We start from the raw sequence: 16,016 nt of genomic DNA, 5'->3' as shown, positions 1-16,016 counted from the left end.
AATATCCAGACAGTTTCAGTATGTTTGCAAGTTAAATCTATAAACAGTGCAGGGGGACAGACAAAACGACCAAAGGTCTCATATCACGAACTTAAAGAAGATTGGAGATGGCTTTTACAAACTGTGTTGGTGGTACTGCTAAATTGAATACTGGATTCTCAATACCTTTGATTGGGCTTGGTACTTACAAAATTGTTGGCCAGGATGCGATCACTATGGCTGTTGATGCTGCTTTGAAAGCTGGCTACCGATTGTTCGATACTGCCAAGTACTACGTGAATGAATCAGAGTTGGGAATTGCCTTGCAAGTATCGTTTTGTTTTCTTTTTCTTCCTTGTTCGTAATTTACTCCGTACTCGCATTTCCTTTTGTTTCATTTTGTGATAGTTAGGAAGTGCTTTTAATATTTCGAGCAGTAGCGTCGGAAATGGTCAGGGACACTGTTTCCTGTATTCAAGTGAAGTTTTATTGCTGTTTCACTCGGAATAAAAAGACAAGTCAAAGTACTAATAAAGTACACGAAACATAGTTGCATAGTTTTGCAAATCTTATATTTTTATTATGGCTAATGTTTGAAGCTTCAAGTTTCTTGTTATTTTTTTCGTTCCATTCTATGCAGCAAAGAAAAAGTGCGTAATTTCAGGAGCTGCTTCCAAAATATAACTTGAAGAGGGAGGAAATTTTCATCACTACGAAATTCTCCCTGGCCGAAAAAAACAATTCTGAGCACACAAGGAAGATGGTAGATGAATCACTAAAAAATCTTCGAACCGAGTAATTTGTTCTTAACAGTTAAGATAGAAATGTTTAACGATGACCAAAAAATATGTGAAATTTTTACAGTTTACCCAGTGAAGGCGTTTGAATTAAAATGATACAATGTTTTAACATTTAAATGCGTTATGTATATTTCATGCGTTTGAAATGTTGTTTAGGTACCTCGATTTAGTCCTCATACATTATCCGAAAGCTGATATAAGTAAAAACAATGATCCACGAAATCAAGAAAATCGTAAGGACGCTTACTTGGAACTCGAAAAATTAAAAGGTGATCATTTCAATATAGTAAGTTGGAACTCGAGCAGACGCAATTATTACTGAAATTCAGACTTCAGAGTAGTATGATGTGATTTTTCTTTAGTTCATTCACGAAAAACACATATTTTAACGTGCTCATGTCCTCTTCCTTTTTTAAAACGGTCAAAATGAATTTTTAGATGAACACAAAATACGATCAATAGGTGTTTCGAATTATGAAATTAAGCATATTAAAGAGATCCAAATTTTCGGCCAAATGATGCCTTCTGTAAATCAAGTTGAATTTCACCCTCATTTTACTCGCAAAGAGTTAAGAGATTATTGCAAAAGTGAGGGGATATTTTTCCAGGTTAGTTTAGCATTAAATTTCTAGATTTTTTAAAATCAGTCTTCTTTTGAAAAAGTAAGCCAAATGGCAAAAACTTTTTTCTAAGTCGTTTTGCATGTTTTTGGGAATCAATTTTCTAATTTTAGGCTTATTCTTCACTTGCTAGGAATCATCCTGATCTCATGTCTGATTCTACAATTGCTGAAACAGCAAAAATACATAACTCAACACCTCAGGTTGATGCTTCAAATGTTCGTAACAAATTCGTTGAAAATTTTTTTTTAGCAAAGTGTTAAGTTATTGAGTAGTTTTTCACATTAGAAATATTCCAGCTCGTTTTGTTAGCTTGGGCACTGAGCTTTGGTATTGGTATTATACCAAAGTCAGCAAATCCGGAACGAGTGATTGACAACTTCAAGGTATAATTTTTTTTTTTTTTTTTGATTTGAGGGAATTGTAGTTCGACGATTGCTTTGTTGTTAGCTTTATACACCAGGTTCATAATTTTGCTGACTGGTAATTATGTCAAAGGAATCTATAGGATGAAGAGATACATTGATCTCCAGTTCGTGCGTGTACAGCCCCATATTTCTCTTAAGCACAACCACTTCTCTCGTATTTATTCCAACTTGGCAAATAAAGTCGAGGTTATGGCTCAAGTCTGTTTTACCTGTACTCTGATTATGGATAAATGAAGTGCTATGTCATCCTTAATAGCGCTCTATAATGCTTTATACATCGAGATATCCGGACCGACTATTTCTATAAGTGCAGTTTGAACTTATGCAATACTAGCATTTGTTGAAGACGTTTTCAAATAGCACGTAGGAGCTTATCAAACTAAAGTAAAAGCTGCGAAAAGTTCACACTTCTGTTTTGACTGTGAAAACAGATGTCGTAATTAAGTGAGCGATTTCGGGAACTTATTTGAAATAATGTTTAACTTGTAACGCTTAATTTTTAGGTAGTTGGTATGAAGCTGACAAAGGAAGAAATTGAAAGAATCACAGAACTAAATCGGAATAAGAATTATATAAGATGTGATGGCTGGAATGTGGATTGATTTATTCTACATTGACAGTTCACGTCAATATATATTTTTTTTAATGATTTGAATGATGGGAAGTATTACGTATTTCTCCAAGTTGCTTTTCAAAGATGCACTATCAATATTCTCTTCCTATATAATTTTTTTTTTCATCCACCTCTTCTCGTGGCTCCTTGTAATAAAGTAAATGTATCTGATAACGTCACTTTTGTTCAAACAAATCACCGGCACATTTCACTGTTAAAAAACATTGTAAGTAACTAAAAAAAGGTGTCAGTGTTCTATTAGGACTTCACCAAGAAAACATAATGATATCAAATCACATTTAACATTTCATTAAAAGTACTAAAAGGTGTATACTGTTATCGAAAACCTGTAGGGATCTGTTAGGGAAGTTTTATTGTTTGTGATTTGGAGTTAGTACAGTCAAATATGTTGTGAAGGAGTCTGTCGTAACGAATTTTATTCACTAATAACCACGTTACATAAAAAAAAAATATTGATCTATATATATAGTGATAATTTTTAGAGGTGTTATATACAAATATGAAATAAAGGGGTAGAGTGGTGCTGAATGAGTGCGCCACAACAACCAAACTGAAACTTCAAGATACTAAAAAACTGCATTGGACAGTGGGTATAAATTTTCATGTGGTAAGCGTTGTCTTATAGCAATACGCATTTTCAAGGAGTTGACATGCAACAGCGGAGGCTAATAAAACAAATAGCTAGTAACCTTGTCAACAACTAAATCTAAATTTGGCCTTCAAATCAGAAAACTTCAACAATCTACCAGACTAAACCCAGAAGTGGTTTCTATTCACGTCCGCTTTCTCCACTTCTCTATCACAATTAGCTTTGCTGTTCATACTCTCACGAGCACAATCCCAGGAGCATAAGGAAGTCAATTTTACATTTCCAAACTAAACTAGTTACTCTGTTGCTTTCAACTGGGAATGCTTCATTAAGTAAATTTTCCTTGCTTTCGCAATACTTTTTCTAACTTTTATATGTTCCTAGTCCCGTAAGCGACAACTAATCTTGTTGTGGACTAAACACATATTACTTCCTTCTCCCCTTCTCCAGCAGTACTCATGCTATTGACATATGCATTTTGTTATCATTTTTTCTACTTTCCTAAGTTGTCTCTTTTTCTTTTTTCTTGGTTACCAGTTGAATGTATAACATTTTTTTACGTTGTTTCCAGACCAACAATAGCGGTGATTAGACATTCTCTTTATTTGGCTCATTTTTTCCTTCCTCACTTCCAGCATTTCATTTATTCATTATATATTTTTTTCTTTTCCTCAAATTTCACACTTCATAGTGAAATTTGATAATTAGAACTGGGAAAAGTTTTACCCGATTTTGCAAGTAGAAACGATGTAGCCTTATTCTTACTAAAACATTCTTGAACTGGTTATTTTTCCTTTGCTACCACACTTTGTATTATGATGCACACTAACTACGATTATATCACCCTTATTTGTTTATTACCAGACTTGTTCGATTTTGTAAAAGGAAGTGATAGATGAACCTTTATTTGCAATACTGGCGATAGTACTAACACTTACAAATTTCAGCTGTGATTCTTGGCATGTTTATATTATCCGGGAACTAATACGATAGAAATAACAAGCTTTAAAAAACACCTAGATTTCAAGAACCACCATTTATTTAGCTGAGTCATTTTAGTGATTGTATTGAATAGCAAGCATTTTGCTTAAGCAATGCAATTTTATAGATCCCTTCAACCAAACATAATTGAACACTATGGAATCCAAATACCATTAACAATAATTTTGATATTACAATCTAAATTTCAAAAAAAAAAAACTAAACTGCATGACAAGGGAACTTGCTTGTGAAGAACAGAAGGGTGGAATAAGGATTAAATTAGAAATTATACTAATAATTAACAGGTTGTGAATTGATTGTCTTTAGAAAGCTTTCTCAAATTGTTTATTTATTTGAATAGAATATAATAAAATGATTGGTGACGCTTGGTGTTACTCATACATATTTTCTAACAAAGTTTCCAATTCGGACTGAGTCTTTTATGTACTGACTGAAATATATTCTAAACTATAATTTTGTCCTTGTTTCTTCTTTCAATTAGTTTGAATATTACTTCCCTGACTCACAATTAAGAACATTAAGTTAGCTGAGTAAAATATAACGTGTCCCAATCCTTCATATTTCCACTATCAGTGTGATAATGAAATGATTGTGATAAATTGCTGATCATTGATAAGATGAAAAAAGGAAAGGCATATTAGTACAAAGATGATACTTCAAATGTAACGAGGAGTTACATTGATAAAGTGTAACGCGTCGCACTTCGTCACAATTTTCACTTGGACTTCATTGGGATCTCATTCAATCACATTTAATGCTTTAGGTTCACACTGCATTTTATCGTCTCCTTTAATTAACTTTGATAGAAATAGATGAAATTTCAGAAATTTGGAAAACAAAATAAGAGCAAGTTCACTTTACTATATGAACCTGATTTTTATTTCACTGTTATTGTATTCGCTTTTTATATCTTTCAGTAGTTGCGTTTTACTTTTGTACATACATACACTTACTGTTATGGCTATCAAAAAGTAAGATTTAATTAACCTTTCAATTCCACTTTTATGGGTCTTACTGAAGTAAATGGCTTCAGTTACTATTTAATGAACTGAACAAAAAGTTGGAAGCTGGTTTTGAAGAGGATAAATTAAGATTTCCCCCTCTTTTCGCCAAAAAGAAAAAAAAAAGTATTTACTTTACGATTTTCGATTACCTGTTACCTTACAATCAGATAGAACAGTTCTTCAAATGAAAAGTTCAGTGTGTGCATCAAATGTTTTATTGTGAATCAAAATGTACATAATGCCTCGATTATTTGGTCAATTATTCTCAGAATGCATGTGGTATCCGCATTACTAACACTGTTCATTTATTTCAACACTGTGTGTTTTCTGGAATACCGCAGTGAACTTAGATCAGATGACGGAAATGGTGAAGGAAAAAAGGTGTGACTATTACTTCCCTAGAAAAGATTCCGTAAGACTTCTGAACGTATTGGTGATTGGAAAAAATTACTATGATATGGAAACCATTGAATTAAGTAAAAATCCAATATTGAAGTTTGGAACTCCTCAATAATTGGATAAGGTTAAATGTTAAGTATATATAAATCACTAGGCAGAATTTAATCAGTGATGGGATCACTTACAAATGGAAGAAATTACAAGATGTAAAATTTGAAGTGCGCAAAATGATGCAAATCCTACAGATATCTTTGTAGAGGATCGAAAATTTCGAAATGTAGCGGTACATCAAATGAAAGAAGATATAGCTCAACATGTGCTTTACTCAAGGAATTTTGCCACCGTACAAGTTCGCACGGTATTCCCTTGATTGGGTATGGTTATCTATTTATCATCACGTATTGTGAAATGACATAAAAAAAACTGAACTTAAATAGACTGGATAGCAAAGGAAAAATCTTAATGATATTTGGCAACTGGTGTCTTGAACTAAAATTTTTTCATTAAAAAAACATGTGAATACCTCTAACCCACGCATAATTACTAATTATCAGCAATTTTTGCAGTTCGCCGTCATTTTTTAGCCGTACCGTTTGGATAGTTATCACTTCATTGTGTTTCATTTTGTTTCTTTACCAAACATATTGGACACTATGGGAATTTTTTCAATACAGAACAATAATCGAAATGCAATTGGAATTCGAACCCGGTATGTAAGAATAAATAAATAAATTAATTAATTAGTCATATATTGTTTTTGACTTCAAAGATGAAAAAATAATTTTACCGAGGAAATCCATACTTTCCCTTCCTACATTCATTTCCCAAGACAGTTGTGATGTAAGGGATAGACTGCTCCCAGACTACAAAGTCTGGGACGATCAATAACGACAATCAATGAACTGTTCTACACATATATGGGAAACACTGGTACGATGGTAAAATTACAACGAAAAGGGTAAGAGGATCATGTCAGCACTATCACTTACATCAGATATATTTTCAGCGCCGTTTCCTGCAGCAACTTTATGCAATTTAAATGCCTTCAAAAACAGCGAGTTGAGAAAGTATGAAGCAATTTCTGAAGGGGTGAGCTCATATATAGTATACCTTATATACATGTTTCTTAAACAAATATTCAATGTGAGTTTTCAAAAATTTGTACATTGCAGCTAGATGTTTGGGAAGAGAAAATTAATCGTTATAAAGGTTCAAAAATGTCTTATGCAAACAATTCGTCGCGAAAAACACGTGAAGTTAGTTATGCTCCTGTTTTTGTTCGATGTAATTGTATGCAGTCGTATGATCACTGCATTCCTGAGTGGAATCCTTTGCTGGTGAGAATTTTAACATTCCATTCTCTTTCCACTTAACAATTTTCTTTGGTAAAAAGCATGAAATTTTAGACAAGAAATTCTCGATCTTATTTAGGAATAGATCAGGTTGTAAAATATTACAAAGAAATGGTTTCAATTCTGAATAATCATGTTACCAGCAATATCTATAATTACAGGGAAATGCAACCGTGTGCATATGCTTCGAAGATATAAATAGTGGTAATATTTGGCCATGTTATCCTACAGTCACGTGGACAGAAAAGGTGATGTGCGTTTTCTAAGAGCATCTCATAATTTCCGCAAAAATTGGATGTACTCAAAAATAATCTTATGTACTTTAGCAATGTTTTGACTGCTCACTGTCGAAGACATGTGATGATCCAGATCGATCAAGTTTCACCAATTTACGATCATCAACTAATGGTCACAAGTGTTTGTGTCAATTTGTTTCTAATAACTGCGTCATCATGCCAAAAGATGATATCCGTTGGTGGAAGCCGAATAATTACGCCATCTTATCAATTACTCGTTCACCCACAACTTCTTTGGAACTTGCTGAAGCTTTTGGCTTGACTGTTTGTTTTACTTAGAACTTGTGTTTTTGCATTTATTTATTCTCTTCATATACATAACGTCCACACTCACAACTGTCAAAAAAACGAGTTGATCTGAGACACCGATATCTTAACTAGTTGAATAGAATAATCGAATGGTTCATTTATAAAATTTTAAATCTTGAGATGCCGATGCATAAGATGTCGCCGTAGATCACTAAGGTGTAATAGATTTTTTTTCAATTTGACGAAATCGATGAACATTTTATAGATTTTGAAAAATAATATATTTGAAGGAGAGACAAGACCCAGCTGCTATGACAGCAAAGGCGAAAGAGAACTTAATATTTATGGTTGCTGCATTGTCATTTGAAACACGTCGGAACTTATCCTACACACTTGAAGAATTTGTACTTCGTTGTTCATTCAACAGTGAAGATTGCAACCTCGAAAGGTTTTTTGAACACAAAATTAAAAATGAACATATGTTTTTTTAAGCAGAAGTTTTTGGGTCTTATATAAAAATTTGTAGCATAATGATTTTGAAAAATAAATTTATATATATATCGTTTCTTCAGAGATTTCAAGTTACATATGGATCCTGAATACGGTAATTGCTATACATTCAATTTCAATGATTCCGTTGAACTTAAAAATAATCGTGCTGGTTAGTATCGTTGCTTTAAGAGTTAGTTTAAATAATTTCTCAGTTTAGTAGTACAGTAGGAATATTATTAGAGGTCATCCATCTGACCTTCGATGCTACTGCATTATGATTGTTATAAAATCAAAAAAAAAAAAAAAATGATAAAATAAGCACTACAGAAAATATAGTTGTCGATGATTTATACACGCAAAATTCTCCAACATATACATAGAGCAGGTAAGTTGATGAACTTAGCATTTTATTTTTAGGACCGATGTATGGACTGCGTCTATTGCTAAATATAAATCAGAGTGATTATTTGCCAACAACCGAAGCAGCTGGTGTTCGACTGGTTGTGCATGAACAGGTCTCGTGATTGGAGATATCATACTAGAAACATTGCACGATAATAAAACATTCGAATTCTTTCAGGATCAAGAACCCTTCCCAGATACATTTGGATACAGTGCACCAACTGGAGTTATCTCATCATTTGGTCTGAAAACAGTTAGTGTTACATTCTCGTGAAGATGGTGATTATCGAATCATCTCATGAAGGCCACTATATCCGATGTGTTTCAGAAGGTATTACATCGCTTGGATGCACCCTATGGGATGTGCAGTGATACGTTCAGGCCTACTGATTATATTTATGCGGAACGTTATTCACCGGAGGTCGCGTTACATTAGTCAGATAACCTCATCTTTTTAGTATTTTAAGCTGCAAATTATTAAACAGTGCACTAATTCAACTGATATGACTTGTTCATTTCAGGGTTGTTATCGTAACTGCTTCCAACACACAGTATTGGAGAGATGTGGTTGTGGAGATCCACGATTTCCTCTACCTTCTGGTGAATATCATCCATGCAACGTTAAAAATGCTACCGAACGTGAGTAGACATAGTATTTTAGGAAACATTTCTATTTGACGTCAGATTTTTGCACAGAAATCAGTAAACTTGATGTTGTAGCACCAGCATGTAATCTGTAGGCGCACTAAATTATTGTGCCAGTAGGATGGTTATAGATAAAGTATTTACCGCTACATCGAAATGTGGTTCATGTTAACCAATACGTGCACGTTCCTTTTGCATATTTTATAAAACCTCCGCAAACTTGCAGGTAGCTGTCTGCGTAACTTTACTCAACATTCTGGTGGTTTTCATCATATACAGCAAAACTGTGAATGTGTGCAACCCTGTAGCGAAAACGTTTTTGAAACAGCATATTCTGCAGCTGCATGGCCAGCGAAAAATTTCATTATTGGTGTAGAATGTCCAGCTGTTATCGACATTGCAAACGATTCCAGAGCTTGTACCGAATACTATAGGTCCATTCAACCTATTCTCTCATCCATTTTTTTCATTGGTTGCTGTCTTCCAGGCAAGTTTTTGAAAATTTATAAAAAAATATATTAATTCAGAAAAAATACAGCATACATTGAAATTTACTACGAGCAGCTCAACTTTGAAACACTTCGCGAAACGGCTGGATACTCGGTTCGTTGCAAAATCTGCCTTTCTTGCTTTTGAATGTTTAATAATATTTCATGTACTACTGTAAAAACAAAAAATACGCAACTAACAAAATTTGCACCAGTAATACTAACTCATAAATGTTCTCAACCTTTTAGATCATGCGTTACGTACGAGTTAAACTTTTTGGTTGGTTTTTTAAATTCCATTAGCTTAACATTATTGGTACCGTAGGCTGCCATTGCGGAATAACGCTTGGTAAGAATCATTCAACAACAGTGAAGAGTTTTTGCACCATAGCTTTAAAAATACTAATGTGAAGACTAAACATTGGTTTCAGATTGTGAATTTGTTCTCCGATTTTGGCGGTAATATCGGTCTCTGGATTGGCTTTTCAATTATAACCAGTGAGCGATGAAATTCCTATTTGTATAAGCAGAGTTCTTATCATTAGCAGGAGATTAAATCGAAAATTTATTTTACAGTGATGGAAATTGTTGAATTAGTGTGCGAAATTTGTTACTATTTGGTATATAGACGACCAATGCAGGTGGCACGGCGTAAACAACAGCGGAACAAAGTACTGCTAAGGCGAAGGTTCCGATTCCATACCGATAGCTCCTCCATGTCATCGAGAGCAACCCATGGATCAATGACCACTGAATGAAGTTAAAATTTTAAAAGCACCTGTTATAACATACCGCGATGTTGACGCAGTTATTATCTATATCCAACAACCCCTCTCCCTTACCGGAATGTGCCATGACTTTCATTTTCGACCTGTATTTTTAACCGTCCCTTCTAGTCATCTTATTAATTATAACTTAATGCCATGACATATTTCCTGTCACTTTAGAATTTACCTAACAAGCGGGCAAACAGTAAACGTAGAATAAAATTCCTTCACAAGTACTAGGTAATATGCTTATTTAAAGATTTTGAGATTAATATTACTGTATGGTTAATACAAATGATTTCTAAAAAGCCTCTTCGAAAACCGTGAGTAATTTTCAACCAGGGTTAAGCAAACCACATTCAACGAATGATGCTTTCCTCTTACAGCATTAAAAAAATCCAACTTACATTATTAAAATATAACCCATAAATGCACTGTGCAACAAACACCAAGGAAAACCATTTTCATGCGTTAATCAAATTCGAAAGATAGGAAAATAACATGATGTAGCAATATCTACAAAATCAAGAATGACCAGCATGTTCAATTCATATGCTAAAGATAATTTTAAGATAAAAGAGTTTCTCTCCAAGTTGGAAGAACAAACTTGGAACTTGCGTTTGGATAAAAAGGTTGAGAAAGTCGAAAATAGAGTGGTATGGATATTTTCGTAAACTTGACATTATCCATTTCTGATCACTTATAAGAAATGGAAGAGTGCGGAAAACCTGCTTTATATGTCCTTTATTTTATAACTTCCTAATTTATGCAGGCAAAGGAGTGGACTACTTCAACTGGAATTCAAGAAAACGCGAAAAAGAAAATGATAAGAACGCATATGAAGAGGGATAGAGCACGATGTAATGAGTAATGCATGATAAGAATACCTAACACCAGGTAGACATAAGTTAGCAAAAAAAAAGCCACTGGGAAGCCACTGGAAAACATGAGCTCCAATAAAAACAATATATAAAGGAATACCACGAGAAACAGAGTTCTGTGGTATTACTGTCGCAAGTACCAGCATACCACAGGTTTCAGCAATGTTACACAGCAAGATCAGCATTCCATTATTTCAATTAACTGATCAATTGATTAATCACTACAAATTATTGTGTAAAGAAATTAGTTATCATAGTACACATTAAGAACATTGATTTCGCCTGTGGAAAATGTCTGCGTTGAAGCATCGCTTACATGTCGCGGTGAAGAAGCATTTGGAACATTGATGCTGTTGACAATCGGTGTTATAACTCCTCTTCTTAATGATCTAAATGGCGTCGCGCCGTTCGCTTGAAATACTGCCGGTGGTGGGCGATTTGCATTAGGTATCAGTGCTTTCAGACACTTCTCCTCAAACAGTGCCAGAAGATGCTTCGGTAGCATAGCACTGATCATACGATACAATACTGTGACAAGACAGTGTGCTTCCTCAACCACGGTCACTAGAAAATCCTCCGTTATCGGCCTCAGACCCCAACTGAAACAATTTTGCGACAATATTTTGTTCGTTGAAAAAAACATATCACTGAAAAAGAGACTAACAGTTTAAAGAAATAGCAAATCTTGAACCTCGGTAAATGAGTGAGCTTCCTAGGCGTTACATCTGACATCATAATTGACTGCGGGTAATAAACCCTTCGAAGATTTACGAAAGACATTGTGCGCATATCACTAACGGCTTTACCAAACTTCTCATATTGCAATATCGCATGGGCTACCTGTCATGAAAAAATTCGAACACAAAGACATCGAGTTTTCGCAATCAACTAATAAAAAAAAAAAAAAAAAAACAGCTCATGTGAATTGTCCCTAAGTGGAACTATTTTCTACTGAGATATATAAAAATACAAGCTTACTTGAGTATCGAAGATTTTTCTGAGATTGATGGCATAACGATGAGCAAGTAAAGTGGCCACTCTCTTAGCATCATGAATTACCTAGGAAGTTAAACATATCAGAAAAATTTATATAGAATTTATACCTATGTTTAACTCAAGAGCAATCATACCATCAGGACACACGTACAGTCTCTTAATGATTGTATGACCATACGTTGAAAAAAGATGCGTATTGATCTTGTTATTTATGACATTAACAGTCAAGTACAATCCACCGATAGGTGATCGATAAAAAAGACTATTTGGATTTCGTAGATCAACATGAAATAGCAAAACAGTATCTTCCATGCTTGATTAAAACCTTTGGGACAACATTAGGATGATTTCTCTCGGTGATTCTATACCACTGCTACATCATAAAGTCTAATCATTCCGAAATGATTAAGACAAATTCCTGAAAAATAAGCAACTAAAGATTAAAAAATCACCATGGAAAAGTAATAAAATATACCTTAATAATTTTTTCAGATTCTAAAATTTCCTTAACACCACTTTCCAATAATATGGTGTCGCTATGAACAACATCGAAAACAACGATTTGCATAGTCGTTGCCAATACGACCAGAGATAGAAACTCTTCTCCTTGTACACCAAGAGTAACAGTTTTGAAATCAACACCAATAACTCGTTCTTCCATACTATCAATTTCAGCATTTACCAATGAAACTGATTCCTAAAAAATCCTCCCATGAAGCTATAAAATCTGAATATTCGGTAACAATAACTTATCTCATAAGTTTAGTGATTAGTTTTACCAGAAAAAAAAAGTTAGAGGAGTAATAAAGACTTGGTACCTGCGCAGGTTTTAAAGCTTTCACAAGCTTAATTCGATTGGCAGCATTATAATTTAGATGGCTATTATTATTTTCAAGTTCTGAACTCTCAGTGGAGCCACTTTCGGAACCATCTTCTGAAGCTCGATTTTTCACAAGCGAAACCTAATAAGGAACAAAATTTAGATCTAGAATGCCTCAATTTTGCTAAACATTAAAAAGCTAAAACACTAATTCAGCAAACTGCAAGTAAAAAGTTTTTTCACTTTTTTAGCTCAACGACAATTAAAATAAAGAGAAATTGTCGTTCCAAAAACAACCTTATTAGATCGTATAAAAAACATATTGCGGTTAAGCTTCAAAAATTGCAATAATTCCTTTGGATTGGTTGCCACTTCTTGCCTAACTGTATGGGAAAAACGGTCACAAAACTTCTGATAGAAAGCATCCATCGGTATCGGCTGTTCATCATTCTATAAATCGAGAATTCCATGGATATAAAATGAGCCGTCCATCACTGCTATATACGGATATGCAGTAATGAACTGAAAAATCCATATTATGCATTAAAATATTTAAAAACCTTTGAAAGTTATACGTGAAAAAACCTGTTCCACAACGGATCTAAGATATTCAACAGCTGCTTGTTTGGCTTTAACACCAGCTAAGGGTTTTCCTTCATCATCCAGTTCAATACCAGCATTACTAGGTTCCGGCATATTTTTCAGCCGAACACGATCTCCTTCAACCACAAAATGATCACTCTGTGACTGAAGAAATTCGCAAAAATCCTTCAAATGCCTACCCGATACCAAACGTACTTCAGGTGCTGCTTGCGAACGATGACCGAGCAAACTTTTAATCTACAAGTGCATCACTTGTGAACACATATCTGAATGGCAGCGAATAAAAACATGAACGCAATTTCTGTGATTTAAACTATTTTTATCAAAGGTTGAAAGTAAAAATGACTCGATGTTAGTAACAAAGCTTTTGCATTTGTGAAAAAAAATCGTGTAGTAAACAAGACATTCCTGCAACTCCGGCCCGAACTTCTGTAGTTTTGCTTCAAAAAACTGCACCGCTTCCTTCACATAATCACGATTCCTAGCATTTGCAGTCGCTTGCAATAAGGGGTTATTCTTTACTGTCATATCGCCAAATCCATTTAAACAAACCTAAAAGCGTTACACTTTTTTAAATCAAATATGTACAGCAAAACTGCAATCAAACTGGAAAAATCACGAACAAAAGAACTGACGGAACTATCAGGCACGAAAAATCCTAAACGCTCATTTTCATTTATAGCTGGGTAATAAAAAATCCATGAAATTTTTCAAAAAGTTGAAATTAATCGATCGGAGGCCAGTAAAAAGTATTAAGTCATAAATATGGATTAAAAACATTCGTTAATTCAACTAATCAGTACAGAAAAGGTTTTAATCTACAGCCTATCCAGAGCTTGCCTCATTACTTTAGAAGAAAGTAGTATTATGTCATTGAAGTTCGATAAGTCATTAAAAACTGTTTAGTCAACAAAACAGATTAGCACATTGCACTAAAGTGACTGGTGATTTACCTGATCGCCTTCAACGGTAAACAGCGAGGGATGCTGACAGAGAAAATCGGTGAGGCCTTCCTGTGTGGTACCAACTGCATCGCGCATTTCTGCCGTGAAACCACGCGCACCGAATTGGCAGCTGAGATCATGGATTGTGCGCCTACCATTCTTTTGCATTAAATGGTCCATGAAAAAAAGCAATGCCATATTTCTTGCTTCGTCCATCATACAACCACTGAACTTATATTTTTTACTTAAAACATAAGTTCGATTAGCTTTAAAGTGATATCGCTTGCTTATTCAAAAATTACGTTAATGAGCAGGAATTTTTGCCGCGTGATAAGAGCAATTCATTAAAAAAATGCTTTTCGGAACAAGTCTAATCAAAAAAAAAAAATCGTAATAGAAAACTGAACATTTCTTTTGTGAAGAAAAATGAGCAGCAGTTAAGTTGTACGGTCCACAATTTAAATACGGATACAACCAGCTCTAAGAGTGCAAATCTACTGAGAAAAATGAGCAAAGTAGTATTCTTTGCATTAGTTCAAAGTCATGAATCATACATGCTTAAACTGTTTCTGGATGGAACTGATGGTCCCTGGATTTTTAGGAAATGAAAGTTCAAAGCAGAAATTGTAACAGATGTATAGGTAATCCTAATATTACTTATGAAATGGAATTTTTTGACCGGCATTAATAAAGGAAGGAAGATAAAGGAAATTAGAAAAAAATTTTCAGTGAAACTTATAAAAAAATACCACTGTGTTAGAAAGCTATAAACCATACAATAAAATGGGGAAACGAAGAGGAAGGACTGGTTCGGAAATGCTAAGTGATGAAAAGAAGAATGAGAAAACATAAGAGAAGAGGAAAAAAAATGAAATTGATTTCTGTTGTAAAACTATATTATTGTTAGCAAAGACTTATGAAATTAGAGGTTTAAGCATTTCGACTGAAACAGGAAATTAACCAGATACTTTTTCTAGATGATATCACCATTATTTTTAGTCCTATCGATGAAAGCTATTATTTTAAATGAACTGCTAATATGGTGAACAGCATCAAGAATGAAATGGACGAACTTAATCGTACAAGGAAACAAGCTTGAATGAAGCTTGTTTCCTTCGTTGCAAGTAATTCATGAATAAACTTCGATTTTAGTCCTTGTTACTGTGAGGACCTTGAAAAATTTTTGCAGTTCATCTGTATCACTACTTTATTCTTCAGCGCAGCACAGATTAGGACTAAACTCACCACTTTAAAAGTTATTTCTTTGAAAACCACTACAAGGATGCTTTGGACAATTTTCTTCAACTATCATTGGCAAAAGGACAAAACCTAGATAATGAGGATAAATTGATCAGCAAATATCAACAGTAAACAAACAACGAAACTTAAACTGATAAATCTATTTGCAAGCTTTCATATTCAATGAAGAATTTTTTTACTAGTCATTAATAGCAATATTTCAAGATTATAAAAATTGAAAACAGAAAATATTTTATCATAAAAACAATACTTCGAGGAAATAGTGTGGAGCAGTTCGTTCAAATTCAGTTTCCCTCTGGATAAAATTTTCTTGGTATTTCTTACAAATCTCTAATTGGACGACAGCATATACGACTTTCACATACG

At 34.0% G+C, this 16,016-nt stretch overlaps 3 protein-coding genes across 3 annotated transcripts; 2 read left to right on the top strand and 1 right to left on the bottom strand.

Moving 5' to 3' along the window:
• Positions 1 to 107: 107 nt before the first annotated feature.
• Positions 108 to 2,429, top strand: Bm4305 (Uncharacterized protein; the record flags this gene model as incomplete). The annotated part of the gene is made up of 7 exons (XM_001899101.2): positions 108 to 308; positions 644 to 774; positions 936 to 1,048; positions 1,218 to 1,387; positions 1,513 to 1,602; positions 1,699 to 1,785; positions 2,331 to 2,429. The coding sequence occupies 7 exons, from the start codon at positions 108 to 110 to the stop codon at positions 2,427 to 2,429; spliced, it is 891 nt and encodes a 296-aa protein (XP_001899136.1).
• A 2,982-nt stretch (positions 2,430 to 5,411) lies between these two features.
• On the top strand, positions 5,412 to 10,137 carry Bma-unc-8 (Uncharacterized protein; the record flags this gene model as incomplete). The annotated part of the gene is made up of 17 exons (XM_043073881.1): positions 5,412 to 5,437; positions 5,713 to 5,829; positions 6,022 to 6,164; positions 6,462 to 6,544; positions 6,628 to 6,792; positions 6,969 to 7,055; positions 7,134 to 7,367; positions 7,643 to 7,800; positions 7,925 to 8,013; positions 8,262 to 8,359; positions 8,425 to 8,499; positions 8,575 to 8,667; positions 8,768 to 8,885; positions 9,118 to 9,325; positions 9,419 to 9,494; positions 9,811 to 9,877; positions 9,956 to 10,137. The coding sequence occupies 17 exons, from the start codon at positions 5,412 to 5,414 to the stop codon at positions 10,135 to 10,137; spliced, it is 2,019 nt and encodes a 672-aa protein (XP_042929815.1).
• A 1,134-nt stretch (positions 10,138 to 11,271) lies between these two features.
• Bma-egal-1 (Uncharacterized protein) lies at positions 11,272 to 14,609 on the bottom strand (the record flags this gene model as incomplete). The annotated part of the gene is made up of 9 exons (XM_043073880.1): positions 11,272 to 11,626; positions 11,719 to 11,867; positions 12,006 to 12,086; positions 12,499 to 12,720; positions 12,842 to 12,985; positions 13,141 to 13,293; positions 13,429 to 13,683; positions 13,807 to 13,998; positions 14,400 to 14,609. 9 exons carry the CDS (start codon positions 14,607 to 14,609, stop codon positions 11,272 to 11,274), a joined length of 1,761 nt encoding a protein of 586 aa, XP_042929814.1.
• Between the last annotated feature and the right edge of the window lie 1,407 nt (positions 14,610 to 16,016).

This window comes from Brugia malayi (genome assembly GCF_000002995.4).
Source record: "Brugia malayi strain FR3 genome assembly, contig: Bm_v4_ChrX_scaffold_001, whole genome shotgun sequence".
Taxonomy (NCBI): domain Eukaryota; kingdom Metazoa; phylum Nematoda; class Chromadorea; order Rhabditida; family Onchocercidae; genus Brugia; species Brugia malayi.
This window is presented reverse-complemented; position numbering and strand designations above follow the sequence as displayed.